At 44.9% G+C, this 18,278-nt stretch overlaps 1 protein-coding gene across 1 annotated transcript in view; it reads right to left on the bottom strand.

Annotated features, from left to right (window-relative positions):
• Positions 1-7,150: 7,150 nt before the first annotated feature.
• Positions 7,151-18,278, bottom strand: part of Dner (delta/notch like EGF repeat containing) — a 277,351-nt gene continuing 266,223 nt past the window's right edge. Inside the window, exons 12-13 of the mRNA XM_060368734.1 lie at positions 13,917-14,163; positions 7,151-8,216 (exon numbers count right to left, since the gene is read on the bottom strand). Of these exons, the coding sequence (XP_060224717.1) occupies positions 8,105-8,216; positions 13,917-14,163 (359 nt within the window). The 3' untranslated portion in view covers positions 7,151-8,104. The remainder of the gene's footprint in view (positions 8,217-13,916; positions 14,164-18,278) is intronic.

Genomic DNA, 18,278 nt, shown 5'->3' on the forward strand with positions numbered 1-18,278 from the left:
TGCTATTTTGGCTTGATGTTCACACCTGCAGGATGCATGTGTGTTGCTGTGCGTCTCACGAGTTCTGTCCTCCTTACTTTTAAGGGCCTTTGCAGCACTTGGGGACCACTGTAAATACTCTTGGTTCAGGACTTTCTCAACCATGCTTGTTCTGCTCTTGGGCAGACACGCATAGGAGAGATGTTGGTGGCTGTGCAGTTGTGCCTACTTCTGATCTCCACTGATCTACAACCTGACTGTCCTCCAGCCCCTCAGAGAGAGAATATGAGCCCAACTGACATTTTGTACATCTTCCCTACCTGAGTCATCTCTTCCCCTTCTTCAGGTTATGACAGAGATGTCACAAAGCAGGAAAATTCCCTCACCTCCATAGCATCCATGGGCCTTCAAGCTAGGAGTTTCTATGGCATCCTGTTAGCAGAGACTGATACAGTCTGTTCCTAGTATGTGTATTAATTCTAGATGCTTACATCACCTTTTTCACTTGGTTGTCCTTTAATAACTGTAGCTGAATTTGTTAGCTGTAGGCACCAGCTTCATACCCACTGAACACTCTGCTCTGTTGGTGCCTCTGGATGCGTGGATGAGCTGAAGGATGGGAGACTGAGAGCCTTGGCCACCGGTCTTTTGAAATGCTTGTGCCTCATTACGGCCCCACAGAGATCACTGAAGTTAAGTGTGACAGGAAGAAGCCAGAGAGGCTGAGTGACAGAGCACCACAATCAGATTCAATAGAGAATCTTGCTTACTTCAGCTTTTTTTTTAATATACTTCCATGAGATGTTTCATGAGAGGACAACATTTTATTTAAAAACAAGTAGTTTTGAAAATCACTAATATTGCCCTGAGATCTCAAAGCTAACTATCTCCAGGTACCTGGAATGCAACACGAGGCCAGCAGCTCCTCAGGTGTCCAGCATTGAACACAGCTCACACAGACCTCACTTTCACCTGAAGTAACACCCCTTGCAGCCTGCACTCATCCCACACAGCGCTGGCCTACTTGCTTTGATGGATTAGTTAGCGAGCAGTGTGTATCCACACAGAAGAGGACAGCAAAAGTAGTTGGGCAAATATGTCAAAAGTGGGAACTGACTTTCCTCATCAATGACGGGGTTACAAGGAGGACAATAGTGTGCCCCTTGATCTAGAAGGGACGTCACTTCCATTCCAGTCAAGCGCTGTCTTATGGACAGTGTGAGTTGTTAACGTAGACCAGAACATTGATTATGTGTATGAGAGGCAGAGACAGAGAGAGGGTAGAAAGGGCATGTGCCCTTGAGCCATGAACAGTCTACAAAATCACACACATGCACACACACAAGGTATAGTAGTTTGTACAGAAACAATTGAAGCAGCTTAAATAGTAATTTTCTTTTATTGACCTCAATACCCACCCCAGATAAACAGATGTAAGAAACAGGAACTTTCAAGGTTTTGCACATGCCAGCTACTGTCATGTTAGTGTGAGGGTTGCCTTCATACAAAGATTATAGTATATTGACTGTTCTCTAACATACAATCTTCTCTCTCCCTTCCTTAGCCTGTCTTTCAATGTGCTACTTGATACATTAGAACAGAAGATGTGCTAATTGTTGAAGACAATGCCACACACCGGGGTGACACAGTTTAATAAGGCAGAGTCACTCTGTGAAGAAGTCTGCCAGGTGAGGGAAGAGTGAAGGAGCACACTCAGAAGTATGTGTGCACTGTGCTGGCTCTGGGAGGAGTGGATTCACCTTTCCTATGGATCTCCTCTAGTATGGAAGCCGCTCAGACAGAGGCCAGTAAACATCACAAAGGGCCAACGAGTCAGTCTTAATTAGATCTTGGTAATTAAGATGTTAACTTAAACATATCAAGTAGCTGTCTGAATAGCAAAGAAAGAAACAAGGGCTCACAAGATGTTCAACGAGCAGCAGAATAATAATTGAGGCTGTTTTTGTATCTCAGTCTGCTAATGAAAGAAATCCTCTAGGGGCTAGGGAACATTGCCTAATCAAACTGTGAAACACTCTTCCATAGGAGCCAATCACTGACATCAAAAGAGCCATCGCTGATTCGAGGTTGGGGCACAAATAGGAAAGATTGAACTTGAGCATTTTCTTGTGCCAGAAAGCAAAAAAGGCCACATGCGTGTGTGCGTGCATGCACACACACACAAACCATGATGGGGCATGTCAGATCAATACAGTTGACAACTGGAAGTTCTCAATGTCAGTGAGATAGTGCTGGAGTATACTACAAAATATTAAAAGCTGTGAATGCAAACTGGTATAATGAAATCGCCAGGTAAGAGAGAATACATAAATCTCCCAAGAAGAATTTCAAATAATTTTTAGAGATATTGCCCTTAGTGAGATAGACATAACTCTCCATTACTTTAATGGGGTCAATGCAGACAAAGAGCACAAACAAAAGAAGAGGAAGTAGAGTGATTTTATGGTACAGAAGCTGGGCAAGCACAACTTCAGCAGGAAATGAAGGTAAGCCATGATGACAGACTGCCCCTGATAGGATATAACTGAAACCGACATTTGATCTCTGTGGTACTCCTCCCCAAAACCATTGACCTTGGTTGGGTTGTGATTCAAACACCAACAAGTCTACACAGAAGGGCAATATACACAGGACTTGGCAAACACTACTCAGAGCTGTTAAGAACGCCAAAAGCAAGAAAGACCTGAGAAATCACCTCAGCTGAGAGTTTCCTCAGAAGAAGTGGGGATGGGATCCAGAGTTGACCAACCCCTGGTATAAATTAGCTGATTTTACTAGTCTTCGTTTTGCAGGGGGTTGAGGGTGAGTATCATGTAGTCATACGAGGGATGATGACTCCTACTCTGATGAACAGGAAGGTCCAGGGCCTTTCAGTAGTAGCAGAAGAGCGTTTCTGTCCCTTTTACTCAGACACATCCAAGGCTTCGATAGTAGCCCCATCACTCCATGGGGAGTGAAAGATTTTCAGGAAATTCCAGGAGATACCCTTAAAGGTCCCACTGACCAACACCAAAGCCATGCGTTCAGCTCTGAGGGCAAAGGGTGCTGAGAAAGATGGTACCTGGCATTGCTAGTTCTTTGGAGCATTAGGAAGAGGGGACAAGACATGGCTGGATAAAGACAGCCCACAGTATCACAGAATGGTTGTGAGCAGCTACTTAAAACTTACATTTAGCAAATATCTTTTCTTGCTATAGTCTTTCATATATGTCCCTGTTAATAAACTGTAAAATCTATTTTCATTAAATATTATTATTTCAATGTATTTATACCTATATATATTTTTTTAAATCTATGAAAAACATCAGTTGAGAAATGGATCTAACCAGACTTCCAGTTCTGGTAGAAAAGGTAGCCAGACCAAATAATTCAAATTACTGTTTATAAACAGAGCCTCATAGAATGAAACAGAAGCCACTAGGCTAGAATGACTACTCAACAAAGGTAAAGGTTAGCGATCTGATGACAGGGATTCTAAGCCTCCTTGTGCTAAGTAGAGACTGCAGATATATCAAAGAAATCAGCACCCAACTGCTGAGGACCTTGGGAAGCAACCTCCTGATGGGTGACATTTCTACTGCATTGCCAGACAGGAGAGCTTAGAAAACGCCACCCCAGGATGTTTGAATCTCACTCAGAAGAGGAAACAGAATAAATAGTGGAAGTGGCTGAGGAGATGGAACGGGATAAAAGAGAGTGTGTTGAAGGAAATGAGAGTGGGGATTAGATGTTGAGAGAGGGTGGGTGGGAGGACAGAGGGCTTACAGAGAGAAGAGAAACTATGGGTGGGGCCATCTTGTCATAGCTGGAGATCTATGACAAGGTAGTCTCCTGAGAGGATATGGGGGTGACTCTAGCTGAGATCCCTCATTATGGGGATCATGGAGACTGACAGGCCACCCTCTAACCAGACAGGACTCATAGTTGAGGGAAGGAAACACCAACCAACCCACAAAATCTTCCACCTAAAATTTACTCTGCCTACAAGATGTGCAGGGATAAAAATGGTACAGAGATTGAGGGAATGTCCAACCAATGCCTGTCCAAACCTGAGACCCACTCTGTGGGAGAGAGGCAAACCCTATCACTGTTAATGATACTCTGCAGTGCTTGCAGAGAGGCGCCTAGCATAGCTATCCTCTAAGAGGCTCCACCCAGCAATGGATTGAAACAGATGCTGAGAATCACAGCCAAATATTGGGTGGAGCGCAGAGAGCCTTCTGGAAGAATGGGGGTGGGGAGGATAGAAGGACCTGGAGGGGACAGGAACTCCATAAGACCAACATAGCTAACTAACCTGGGCCCACGGGGGCTTGTGGAGACTGAAGCACCAACCAAAGACCATGCATGGTTTAGACCTAGGCCCCTTACACATGTATTCCCAATGGGCAGTTTGGTCTTCATAGGGTTCCCTTGTAAGGGGAGAGGGGGGACAGTGTCTGAACTGGTGGCTGTCTCTGACATGGATTCTGTTGCATGCTTTTTGATCACTTGCTGCCGGTGGGGCTGCATTGCCAGGCCACTGAGGACTCAGTCCTGATGCGACTTGATGTGCTGGGATGGGTTGGGGGACTCCCCTTTTCTGAATGGTAGTGGAGGGATGGGGAAAGAGGGAGGGAGAGTGGGACTAGGAGGAGAGGAGGAAGGGGCTACAACTAAGATGTAAAGTGAACAAATAAATAAATTGTAAAAAGTCCAACCCCAATAACGCTAGAGACACTGCTGCAGCATTTACAGACCATAGCTATGTCTGTCCATACCGCCTATGGAGACACACTGCACCATATGCAGACTCTAGCTATGTCTGTCCGCAAAGTCTCGTGGAAGCCGCTTAACAGAACACGGTGATTCAAGTCCACAAAGTCAGAACCCATCACAAGCTCCTGCAGTCCTGAGTGCAGGCAGTCTTTATCATCAAATGCTGGCTTCTCAGGTAGTAGAGTGGCAACTTCAGCGAGGTTGTGGAGGATTTGACACCTTGGGGAAGATGTTCCCTGCTATAGCGCTATGAGCTCACTAGGACACACTGTAGGTCACAAGCACTTGCCATCAGAAAAGATATATTAACCTACTTTGTGAGAATAGCCGGATCTAAAAATAAGAACATCAGCAACCATAGTAACAAGAAACATGCTGAGTGCTTCCCATATACTGGAGGTAGGGAACACAACGTACATGCAATCTGCTCTCCTATCATTATCAAACTTTCTTTTCCAACTTGGGACACTTAAGCAGACCCAGTTACTTGCCCAGGGCCATTACCAAGTAAATGATCAAAGCAGATTTCTAGTGTACTCTGCTATAAATATGTTGCCACAGATCAGGATTCATTTTCCCCCCAGTAGGTTTTTCGATGGGTAATTTTATATGCATTTGCTTACTCAGTGAAGGTCTTGTGTAAAATAAGCAAATATGGAAGCTAGGATCCTTTTGTGTGGCTCTTGTTTGTATCTGCCCAACCCAGAACTAGTGCTCGGTGAGGTGAGTGTCCATCATGGCTGAGGAGAAAAAGCAATGGGTAAGAGCACTTCTTCATGGGAATCTGTGTTTGGATCCCCAGCAACAAGGTGAAAGCTAAGTATGGTCTCATTTTCCCATAAGGCCAGTGGCTGCAAGAGGGGTTAGCAGAAGGATCCTTGGGGCTTGCAAGCTGGCCGAGCTGGCCAAAACATTGGTGAGCTCCAGAACCTGTTTAGAGAGGATATGGTGGGTGTAGGGGTGATAGAGCAGGACACCTGATTCTTTCTGAGGCCTCCACATGCACAGATACACACCTGTACACAATACACACACACACACAAGAGGAGAGGGAGAGAGAGAGAGAGAGAGAGAGAGAGAGAGAGAGAGAGAGTATATGTGTGTGTGTGTTTTAAAAATGAGAAAGGGTGCAATGACCTGAAAGGACACATATTCTAATGGATACTGCCCAGGAGTACTGAGAGAAATCAACAGAAATGGAGCATTGAAGCAACATTGCCAGGCCCTCTCCTGTTGTCCATCAAGGCTTCTTTAAGGTGTCTTTATGTGAAGCGACTCCGTGGTGTGTTTACAGCAGCTACATAACTAATAGAGTTAACATTTTATTCTCACTTTATTTCCAAACACTTAGAATGTTAGCATATTGTGCTGTGTTGTTTAATAATCACAGTGTAGGTGTACTGCTATGTCATTTGTTAGATTAGGGACAGATGTTCTGAGGGTTGAGCGGGATGGAGCAGCATCTGAAATTACTTTTTCCTTAATGCCCGCCCTCGCACCTGATTTTCGGACATCTTTTGGTCTTACCAACTGGTTCCATGTGAAGCTAAAGATGCAGTCCCCCAAATGATAGTGGGACTTCACTGCAGGATTTGGAGAAAAGCGAAACTGGCTGCACACAGAGACTCTAAGCTGCCTTCAGGTTTCGAAGGATGAAGGGCTGTTCACAGGGCAATTTCAGTCATCTACAAAGGACAGCAGTAGGAAAGACATTCTTTGAGGCCAAGGTACCTGACCATCATGAGTGTACATATCCCTTGTACCTCAATATTGACACAGCCTGCATCTCCTGAGCAAATGTAGATTCATGGCTGTATACAAAAATTTCTTTGATTCTTGTCCTCCTCTTCATGTTGACAAATAACACCGTCCATCAGGAAGTAATAAAGACTCTCAGAGGGCAGGGAATGGCCCTGGCGGCTATCGAGATGCTGTGTTAGCTCTGAAACAAAATATCTGATGTGAGCTCATTTTAGAAAGAAATGGGACCTTTCTTAATTTCATAATTCTAAAGGCTCAAATTCCAAGATCGGGTAACCTGCTGTGAGAGAATCATGGTGGAGGGTGTCTCAATGGTGGGAGTTATTATGTCATAAAGGAAGCCAAAAAGACACTCAGGATGTGAGCTGTCTCATAACAGGCCCTCACGAGAACTACCCCAGTCCTTTTCAAAGGCAGCTCCCAAATGACAGCTCCCCAGGCCCCACCCAATTAAAGGTCACATATCAATTCTTGGGGATCATGCCTTTAACACATGAACCTCTCAGAGACACATTCAAACCATAAGTTGTCGCTCGGGTGTTTTTAAATGTCATAAACACTTGGATGGATTGACAGCCAGTGTCCAATCTGAAACATTTTATGTTGATTTTCAAATAATGAGACAAGTAGATCCTTGACCTGCTAATGTTTATTCAATATTCTTTGAAATTAGCAAGAATCATAAGAAGCACATATCAATCAAATACAGCCACAAAGATGTCTTGGGTATAAATAAAGGTGCACTATGAGAAACACCACAGAAGGGACCAGCACCTCTTACGTGACACTACCTCCTAGCAAGAATCACCTGCAACATAACTTACTCCACTCACAATTAAAAAGAAAACCACTTGACTCCTAAAAGAAAAACTATAGGTTGAAACTGACCAGTGTTTGCCTCCCTAGATCCTTTATCTCCTTTATGTTTACAAGGTCAAGTTCAAGGACTGTTACAAAAATGACTAAAACAAACTGGAAAGAACAATGCTTCCTCAGAGTTCAACAAAACAGTGCAGAAAATAAGTTACTTACCCATGCACAGAATAAGGCAGAGGCTAATCTCATTCAGGTTAGGAAGAATAAATTTAACTAGTTTTCTTTTCTTTTCTTTCTTTTTTTTTTTTCACAAGACAAACATCTCGGACGCCATGTCTTAGTAAGTAATGGTTATACTGGGCTATGCATCATACTCTACTTATTTTCCTAACTCTACTAAGGAAGCCGGCACTCACACGTCAAAAGAAACTCTTCCTATGTAAGACTTTACTCTGTAGCAACCCCAGAAGTCCATCTGGGTTTCGCGGTAGGGTCTACTGTCAAGAGAGACCACACTAGTCGAAGCATACAGTGTTGAGAGCTGAAGGTACATTAAAACATGGTCTATGGGTTTCACAAATTCTGGCTTTTTAAAATACTTTTTTTTTCAAACTAAAAGCTGCAGAAAATTAGTTCCTCGATAGTCTACTGAAAACTCTTGAGCAGCTAACGTTTTAAATTCCTTAAGCTTTTTAATTTTCTTAAAAATATTTAAATGATCTTAGTATCTCATATTTTTTTTTGAAAAATAATCCAAAAGGAAAAAAGATTACAAATCTTTCGTTTTAATCAGTGTGACCAGGGGTTTATCATCAGGGCTGTAATCCTCATAGGCGATGGGGGTCACATCGTACATCGCAGGCCGAGATTTCTTCCCAAACCTGAAATCACAGAAAGAGAAAACGTCACATTAGTGCTGGAGCTCAGTTTCTATTAAAGTTGAGCGCTAAGACTAACTTCCATCAAGTGCCTACTGCATACACATGAGGGCCTAAACCTGACACCCCACCCCAGCACCCATATAAAGCCCAAGACATGGGTGCTGGGGTAACCCAGTGCTGGAGGCAAGAGGAAAACAGGTAGAAGCCAGGTCTCACCGGCCACCCAGCCTAGCCGACTGGTGCCATGAGATGGGCCTTCAGTTTAGTGAAACAAACTACCAAAAATTGGGAGGCAGAACAACCAAGAAAGTAGCTATACATGAACCTCTGTATCCCCCCACACATGCATAACCTACATACAAAACATACACACTTATACTCACACACCTACATGTAACACACATACACATGTATAAACACATATACCTACACATAACACACACACTCATACACGCGCATATATATATACTTACATAACTGCATACATATAAGAATAACATTCAAGAAATGAATAGAACTATAAAAATATTCCAAAGTATATTCTTCGGCATGTATAAAAATTTGAGGCATCCTGATATTAGCACTGAAGGGGAGAAAACATTAGTCTTTAGTTCAGGAGGCAAACTGGATTAATGATAAAGCATCCTGGTTAAATCTTGGTGAATCAGGCAGGCAGGCCAGCTCCGAGACAGATTTAAGAAAACATGTATCGATTTCTCCTTTTCTTCAAGACCCATAAATATCTGGAGAGACAGCTTTGTTTTACATCCACTCTCATGACCAGCATACACAATGGTGGGCATTGGTCCCCAGGTAGCACTCAGACAGTTTCTCCCCCTGGTGGAAAGGCTCTGAGATTGGCTGAGATCCCCAGCACAAAAAGCACAGCATAAAGAAATGACCTAAAACGTGGAGGTGTTTGTCCACAAATGCTGCCAGGGTTCCTAATCAAACCCAACCCTTTAGTTCTCTCAGCCCCCAGGCGCATCCTTTTTCTCTGAATACCAAGCTATTGTCCCAACAAATCTATTGCATATCAAAGTCTCCTCAGTGGCAGGACTGATGCCCAGAAGCCAGAGGAGTCAAGACTCCAATTGCAAGACTTTCTGCCAAGCCAGTATTAGAGAGCAATTATTAAAACATGGCGAGTTCAGCTTCTGGGTGGTCTCCTCCCATTGGAGACCTCACTTTCCCCAAAGTCTCTGGAGTAAAACACAAATTCAAAGTCTCCATGGAAATCTACCGTTGTTTCTTCTAAAATATGACTTTAAAAAAAAAAACTTTACATTCAACAGGGTTCATTAAAAAGAGATTTAAAAACCAACCACCTTAAATTCTGAAAAGATTAAGATGCCCCCCGCCAAGGAACCAGAGAGGCTTAGTTACCATGACTTCCCTCCCTCTAATCTCTTCCTCTTTGTCTCCTCTCCTTTTTTTCTCCTCTCTCTCTCGCCTCTTTCCTTTCTCCTCTCTCTCCTACTTTTTGAACATCTGCTTTCTCTCATACAAAGGTCAGAAATAGGATCAAGGGGTGAATGAGAAGAGAGAGCACTCTTCAGGAGAGCTCTGACTTGGGGGTGGGAAGCCGGTTTGAGGCAGGGCCTCACTCTGTAGTCTAGACTGGTCTGGAATTTACTAGAAGGTCCAGGCTGTCCTCCAACTCATGGTAATCCCACTGCTTCATCCTCTCACATCCTAGGATGCCAGGTATGAGTTTACACCATGCCTGGGATGGTCTTTGATTTGTCTAAACTTTCATTAGTTGCCTTCCAATTCACTGGATATTGACTAGCCTTCAGGAACACAAAGGCATGACCTTGCCACAGGGGCACCATGCAAAACACAAAGGAACCTCTGCTACCATCTGCCCACAGTGACCCACTGCAATCTTTAAAAGGCCCTAAAAAGAACCATTTCTAAATTGTAAGGCCTTCTGAAACACCCACACAGTGTGCTGGCATTGAAGCGGGGTTGGACCTGAGCATTTGGCCTGCTAATCTGTCTAGATGATACCCATGCAATCCTGGAAAACTGGCCGGACTAAAAACCTTGTTGAATTCTATACTTCTTCCCAAGAAGTACAGAGAGGCTACTCCAAGGTAGGTAGAAAGTGTTGACAAATCCTTGTGAAATAGCTAGTTGCCTTTGTAATAACAGTGATGATTTGGAAGAAAAGCTAACAACAGAGGGCTTCCTCTGCCCTAGCCTGGTGGCCCTGGCACACTTTCCTGTGGGACTTTGATGGGAGAATGAATCGTACGTATTAGCTGGCTCAATTAACCAACCGTTTGGCCAAAGGAAAAACAATGTGAACAACTCAACAGACTCAATAGCCTTTTTAAAGCCACTTGTTATATAGTTCCAGCTTGAAAAAGAATCCGCCTTCTTAAAACCAGGAAAATTAGATGTCTCTGTTTCGTGCCATGTAGCAAGATGCAGTAAATCAAAAGACTGTGAACTTGAGCTTCACCCTGGAGCTGAAGACTGATAAGCGAAGTTTGAGAAGGAGTATTGACACATCTACCAAGCATGACAGCCCAAAACTAGGCCCACTTGCTTGCACGTGTACAAAGAGGATCAGCGCACAGGACACTTTGCCTCGTGTCCAGACTCATTCAATTGCTTATGTGGCACGCTGCCAAAAAAATCATCTTCTTTTTTTTCTCTGGACTGGGCCTGGCCTATGCTCTCTAAATACTGCCCACTCCAGAGGTACTCCAGAGAGGTACTCTATTTTTGCTTCTCTGTACTACACAGCTATCAACGTTCATACAGCTTACTGAAACAACCCAACAAAAAGATATTTATGAATATTACATATATATTAAGTGTTTTAATTAAGTTTACAATTTTGTGTTGAGCTACATTTACAGCTATCCTGAGCCATGTTTTGCCAATGGGCTACGGGTGGGCCACCCTAATTGGTCTCAGAACAAGGACTATCAAATATCGCACCAGCATCTTAAACATCACATTTGGTAACAAGTCCTAGGAGCCTGACTCGTTCTCTGAAGGAATGAGAGCTGTTACCACCAGTCGTAAATAAGGCAGAAGAAGAAGCACATTCTTCCATCTCAAATTCTCCCGGAAGCAGTAAAAGCAACGCCATAAAGAATGTCGGGTGGCTCTGATCATAAGCAAGGCCCAAGTCTGAAGGCTCCCGTTATGTGAGGACAGGAGAATGTGGTTTTTCTCTTCTCCTTTTCCTGTATTCTGCCGGCTTACTGCCGTCAGGGTGTGGGGAGCCCTGGATCTCCTGCTGATCATTGCTCTGTCACCTGGGTGTAAGCAAAGCAGCCATGGGGCAGATGGCTCTTGGGACAAAGGAGAGGGGACTGCTTCCTCATTCCAGCTGATGACTGACTGCAGAGGCGCCAGATGTTCCTTTCTTTGGTCCCTTATGCACATCTCTGGTGACCCACTTGGAATGTAGCTTCTGTGCCCAGTGGGCTGTGGTCATTCCAGCTCAGGATCACGTCCAGGCTGGCAGCCAGGAAGCAGCCCATGAAGTGTGCGTTCGCTATAGGCCATGTTTGGAAACTAGAGAGAAGCTCACATCAAAAGGACAAAGTTTTGCCAACTCTTCCTAGAGTTTCCAGGAATTGAGAGCAAAGAAGGCCAGTTTGTCAGAGGTCTGGCTCTTCAGAGCAGACTGCAGATCCGCTCACCGTGCAGAACCTTCAGGCGAGAAATTACCGTGAATGGAAGGTTCAGCTTTCCTATGGCCTCTTCCATCTGGACTTACTGGGGAACACTGGCGTTGGCTGGCTGGGGTTACGCCCTGTGCATTTCGATAAAGATGGGCAATGAATAAGGATCAGGTTTGCTAATGCTATCATGTCTCTACTTCCCTGCCTGAGTATTCAGCTATCTTGCCTGAGGGCTGTGTAGGCATTGTGCAACAGAGCATCCCTTTTAGATGATCGGGTCCTGAAATGCCATATTCCTGCATTTGGGAGGATCACAGATTTGTCTGGGATAGGTAGAATCTTATTTCTGGGTCTCCCACACATCCAAGTATAAAGCTATAGCTCTTGCTTCTTTCTATGAGCTAAGCGTCCTCTGGGAACACAGGAGAGAGAAGCTTCAACACCAAGGAAACCTGTCAGTTCCCTATCCTTTTTGTACCCTCTGCCTCTAGCCCAGCGATCTAGGATACTGGAACTAGTTCTGTTGGCTGGGACCACGTCCTGAGCTAATACTCAGGGGTGTAGACAAGACAAAGCATCCTCTGCCAGCACAAACAGAGATCACCATTCATGTCAGACCTCAGATTCTAGTGACATTTGCTATGTGCCAGGACCTGTTGGGGAGACTGAACTGAAAGGAGAGACTCAAATAAACAATCAGGTGGGGGGTTGTGTGGACTGGCCCTGGGCTTCCCGGAAGCTGGATTGCCTGAGCTGACCCTGAGTGGAAGCATCCAGATAAGCAGCTATTGAGATGGTCCTGAGTCCACTAGTTCCTCTTCCTCAGGGCCACAAGTGTTCCACAAAACAGCTCCCACTGAGGCATTGAGACAGAAGCTCCAAGTCATCCAAAGGTATGTCTCTGGCTCCTTTCCGAGGCTCCATTCCTGTTTCTGATGCACCAAATTCACGGTAAATCGGGAAGCTTGGATTTGGGAACTTTCCTCTGAAGAAAGAAGATTCCGAAACTCTTCTGCCGCTACTCTACAGATTTGAGGCCTGCTTGAGTCTTCTGATATATCACACTAATGCAAATTATACTGCCGGCAGTTTCTGCAGGCCCCACTCTCCACACCAACCTCCGGGAGCAGGAGATGTCTCCGTGGTTAAGAACCCTTGGCTGCTCTTGCACAGAACTGGAATCTGCTTCCTAGTGCACATGTCAGGCAGCTCAAAATTACCTGTAACTCTGGTTTCAGGGGACACAACACCCTCTCATGTGCATCTTCACACAGGGACAGACAGACACACACACACACACACACACACACGAATAAAGCCTAAACTTTATCTCTAGTTTAAAAAAACTAAACTCAGTACAATGACTTTCTGAATTGTATGTTTCAGATCATTCATCAATTCTTACGAAATAATTTTGCTACCCATTTTGGAAGAACATCCCTCACGAAGGTCAGTGAGCTATTAGCTGACCTTCTCAGCACCATAAGAGATGTGGGAGAAGCATGCAATCATCTATTTCCAGAATAACTTAGTATCTGTAATTTAGCAATAGCCATGTTCTATAAAGAGGGGCGTAGAGGGAACTGTGTTTGCAGATGGTTGAGCGATCAGATGGAATATAGTCTGGGAACAGGGTTCTGAGGTTTCCAATCATACCGTGCTGGGCTCTTCCTATACCACACCAACTCCTGACTGTCCTCCAGGACAGGACAGTGCATCCCAAAACACAAACTCTATGCATTTCGTAGGCCCCGAAATCCAAGAGGATGGTCTGTGTTCATATCGACAGTTTCAAAAGCAAGACAGAAAATGTCAGGCTGATGGATAACTCGGTTCGTAAAACACTTGCTTTGCTAACAGGACTTAAGTTTCAATTCCAGAAACCACTGAAAAAGTCCAGGCATGGCGGCACACACCTGTAATCCCAGCACTAGGGAAGCAGAGGCAGAAAGATCCCTAAGGTGTGCTGGCTGGCCAGTCTGATCTAACTGCCGAGCTCCAGGGGTCCAGGACTGCGCTGTCTGCCTCACCACAGAGCCTCGGGACTTACCTGGCATGCCGGATGGATGCGATGGCGTTGCTGAACTCGCTGTCAATGCTACGGCAGTTGTAGAATTCCTCATAGGCTGGCCGGGAGGAGCCCTGGTACTCGATACGGCTGATACGGCAGATGCCCACAATCAGGATGATGAGCATGAGCACGAAGGCCACACAAAGGGCGCCAATGATGATGTACAGTGAGTGCCGCGGCATGTTGGTGAGGCTCTCGGCCATGTGCCCAGACTTCCACTGCAGGTCTGAAGGCAAAGACAGACCAGTGGCAGAGAACGAATGGAAGTCTGCATCCTACAACACTAACTTCACATAAGAATCTTTCACCAGGAAGGATTCTTTCCTGCCACTAGTCCAAATCAGGGTTTAATATCTTTAACATTAAGGGTCACTGACAAATCACAAAGGAAGAAAAAAAACCAAAAACAAAAACAAGAATGCACCTGCTTTAGTTTGGATATGAAATGTCACCACAGGACACAATTGGTCCTTGTGTTTGGGTCACAATTGATGGCAATGTTTGGGAAGGATGTGGAACTTTTCAGAGGTGGAGCCTTACTAAGAGAAGTCTAGAATCACTGGGGAACTGAGGGGAGTTCTCTAGGTTTTAGACCCCAGCTCCACTTACTGTAAACACTTACTGATAGAACTGACGGAAGGTGCTTTCCCCACCATGATGGACTGTCTCTCCTCAAACCTCTGTCAAAACCAACCTCTCTGTCCTGAAATCGCTTCTCCTCAGACATTATATCACCACAAGAAAAGTAATTACCTTCACGGCCATTTTCAAGATACAATTCTTCTACCTGCCTCAAATATTACTTTAAAATGACTCAGAAATTAGAGGCTGCAAATAGACACTTGACCCTTCTTTGGACCTAACGGGAGAACGTCACACCAGATATGGCCACTTTAGATCTCCTGCTGAGGAAATCGCCCTGGAAATGTACAAATCTCTGTGTGAAATACAAAGACGTTCATCCTCATGTCAATCAACCATCACACACAAATAGTTCAGAAAATAAGGTCAGACCCATGTACTTACCTATCAGAGCCAGTACATATTAACAGCTTATCGTTTGCCTTAGATTCCTTTTACATGTTTTTTTAAAAGAAATAATATATTGCAGATAAAGATGAAGTCCCCCCCCCTTCTCATGTCCTCTCTTCACTCTACCAACACCAAAACAGTCTACAATAGTCAAGCAGAGGAAGACAATCCAAATATCCCACTCCAGTGGGACAGAAAGAAAGATGTTTAGAAAATGGCACAAATAAAGAATGCAGTCAAAGGGACCACAGGTACTCACACGGTACGATAATCCAGCAGTCACAGTGAGTTTAAGACAGTGACTTGGACATTGAAAAGCTCAGGCTAGGGTCCTAACACTGCTCCTCTAGATGGGCTGAGAGCTTCAGAAACATCTCATTTAATCATAACTACCACAAGATGCATAATTTTCCCCACCTCACCCCCACAAGAGAGGCAGCCTAGGCAACCAACAGAAGTAAGGCGGAAGTAAGACAGGAGCAGAGGTCTGTCTGCCCACAGAGTGCATCAACAGCGGTTGCCTCTAGAAGACAGCATTGTGAGGGATTTTAGTGTCTTCTGGGTACTTTTCAGTCACTTTAAAAAATAATAACCTATCCTTTCTGCAATCGAGAAATGAAAAAGAAGGTATCTGAATAAATGAGATGAGAATCTCCTCACAGCAGCTGGACATCATGGACCTTCGGTTCACAGCAGTCTTGCTTTAACCCCAACTCCAATATTCAACCCACTACCCCACCCCACTCTGGCACCAATGCCTTCCCCACTGGTGTGCTGTGAGCATGAGCTAGAAAACTGAAAAAGTGAACAGAGACAAGGCAATGGGTGATGGGTGGTCCTTCAGCAGCTGAGGTGCTGGAAGAAGAAAGGACAAAGAAGAGGACACTGTCCCGTGAGGCCGATGCTCTGGGCTGAAGATTAGAACATCGGCTGCCCCTGACCTTCCGTCAACCTCTATTAACAGGGACAAAATGCAAAAACTGAATGTCATCTTTGTGGTTGGCATTGGCCAGTGATTTCAGATGATGTTCTCCTTGCAGACCTGCATACAAATGGAGGTATCCAGCTAATATAAGCAGGATGAGAAAGGAAACTGCCAATAAAGAGAACGTGTCAAACCATGGCCACCACTATTACCCTGCAGGGTCATCACTTTCATGGTAGGACTTTCCTGATGTCCAGATATAGGATTCAGAGAAGGATAAGACTGGGAACACGCCTCAAGACACCTTCCACTCTCCTGGTCATGTGAGAGTAATGCCACACACTTAGCTACATCATCAGTGATCATGGACTCAGAATGGACTATTCTTGACCCTGAAAAGGACAGCCTGAAGGAGAGAACAGGTGGTCAGTCAGACAAGAGGTCAGGCCTGCAGACCCATTTCCTAGAGGTCTAACAGAAAAGTGGTCCCTGCTCCTCGCCTGGACATTTCTCAAATACCAGAAGAGATGGGGTGAGTGGAGAATCTTCTGAGTGTGCAGCCAGATCATCCAATCCCTGACTATCCCAGGAAGACCCGTGACACCTGGTTTGACATTTCCAGCCAAGACTGCCTGCCCAGCAGCTAACGCAGCAGAGGGGGCTCAGGAAGCTACCCAACCTTAGTGCGCTCGCTCCTCGGCCACGCTGACACAGAGACAAGAAGAACGGAACACACCGCAAGGAAATAGTCTCCATAGACGGCAGAAGGCGTTTCAAGAAACCAGAACTGAGGCTCGGTCCCCGAGTCAGCAGCCCTTTCTTTTGGCAGGAACTACTGCCTCCTTGGAGAGACGACTGTTTTCTGGCTGAAAAAGTAAGTGTGGTTCACTTGGTTTCCAAGTATTATAGCATTCATTCCCTTCGAAATTCAGCAGCAGGCTGGAGTCCAGGGCTCAACAAAACATGTTTTATCATCCACTTAGCATCAACACCAGGGTGGCCAGGGTGGGTGCTACTCCAACTTGGTCCTTCAGCGCTCAGATTTGATGGCCAGGGACGATCAGAACTTTTTAAGATTACGTTTATTTGTGTGTGTGTGTGTGTGTGTGTGTGTGTGTGTGTGTGTGTGTGTACGGTGTATGTGTTGAGGTCAAAGGACAACTTCCACCATGTGGATACTGGGGATGACACTCAAGTCATCAGCCTGGGCAGCAGGTACGTTTATCCACAGATATCTCCCAGCCCTCACGGGAGTTCTCAGTGGGCTGTTAAGCTTTATACACACTCTGTGTATAAAGAGCATGTTCATCATATTGATTGTGTACATGCACAGGTTCACACAGAGAACTACTGTGAAAAAAACAGAAACAAGCATGTGCCTCACAGTGTGGTCAGCGTAGTGCTGTCCCACGCCTGAAGAGTTGCCCATGGTCCTCACACCCCTCCGTTTGCAATACTTCCCAAGTATTTGCGTTCCAATATGTTTAGACATTAAGCGGAAATCTATCACAATCTCTAAAACAAAACAAAACACTGTTTTCCTTCATCCCCTTGCCCTCATGTTTAAAGCTAGATTCGTCTTTACTGTCACGTGAAATGTTCCTGATAGAACTGGAGGCGGCTGCTCTGCAAGCTAACTGGCTTAGTAGCCAGCCTGGGTCTGTGGAATCTAACACTGGGTCTGAGAGGCAGTGAGTGTTCCCTTGCCAGGTGGCTGCAAATGCCATCTCCCTTCCAGGCTCCATCATCGCAAGACAATGATTTTCCACATCCCCCAAGTCCCATTGCATGAATCATTTACTGTGCTGGCTACAGCCCAGCCCAGAGAAGAAATCTTAAACCTGAACAAGCCAAATGGGATTATCTCATGGGCCCCAGCAGGTGTGTGGCCAGGAATGCTAACTCAAGAGCTGTTTGGTTTCATAAATGTCCCACTTGTGAGCCTCAAGGATCACTTGCATTTTGTTTAAATTTGTCTGCAGTTCTTTGTTTTCTGAAGGGCTTTTACGCTGAAGGTTCTGGAACTGCTGGGGGCTTGTGGTAGACAAGCTGTTCAAGGTGAAGCAGGCAAGCTGATGACAAAAACCAAATCTACCCAAATTACACTTCAGCTGCTTTGCATCATTTACTTTCAAATAAATTGTGCATATCTATTTTGTAATTTATCTTGGTGAACACAGCTAGGCTGGCTAATTTACTCACCTAGGCGATTTCAACAGAGACTGAAAAGGGCATGTTTGTGATGATGTCATTTAATAACTAAACAATCCTTAAGGCCATCTGCTGCCGACAACAGCAAGGTACAATTTCAAATCATGTCATTTTTCCATACCTGAAGGTGAGCTGTCCAGTGAAAGCATCAATTAGCCTAAGAATAATTAACA

Source organism: Meriones unguiculatus, chromosome 15, assembly GCF_030254825.1.
Source record: "Meriones unguiculatus strain TT.TT164.6M chromosome 15, Bangor_MerUng_6.1, whole genome shotgun sequence".
NCBI lineage: Eukaryota > Metazoa > Chordata > Mammalia > Rodentia > Muridae > Meriones > Meriones unguiculatus.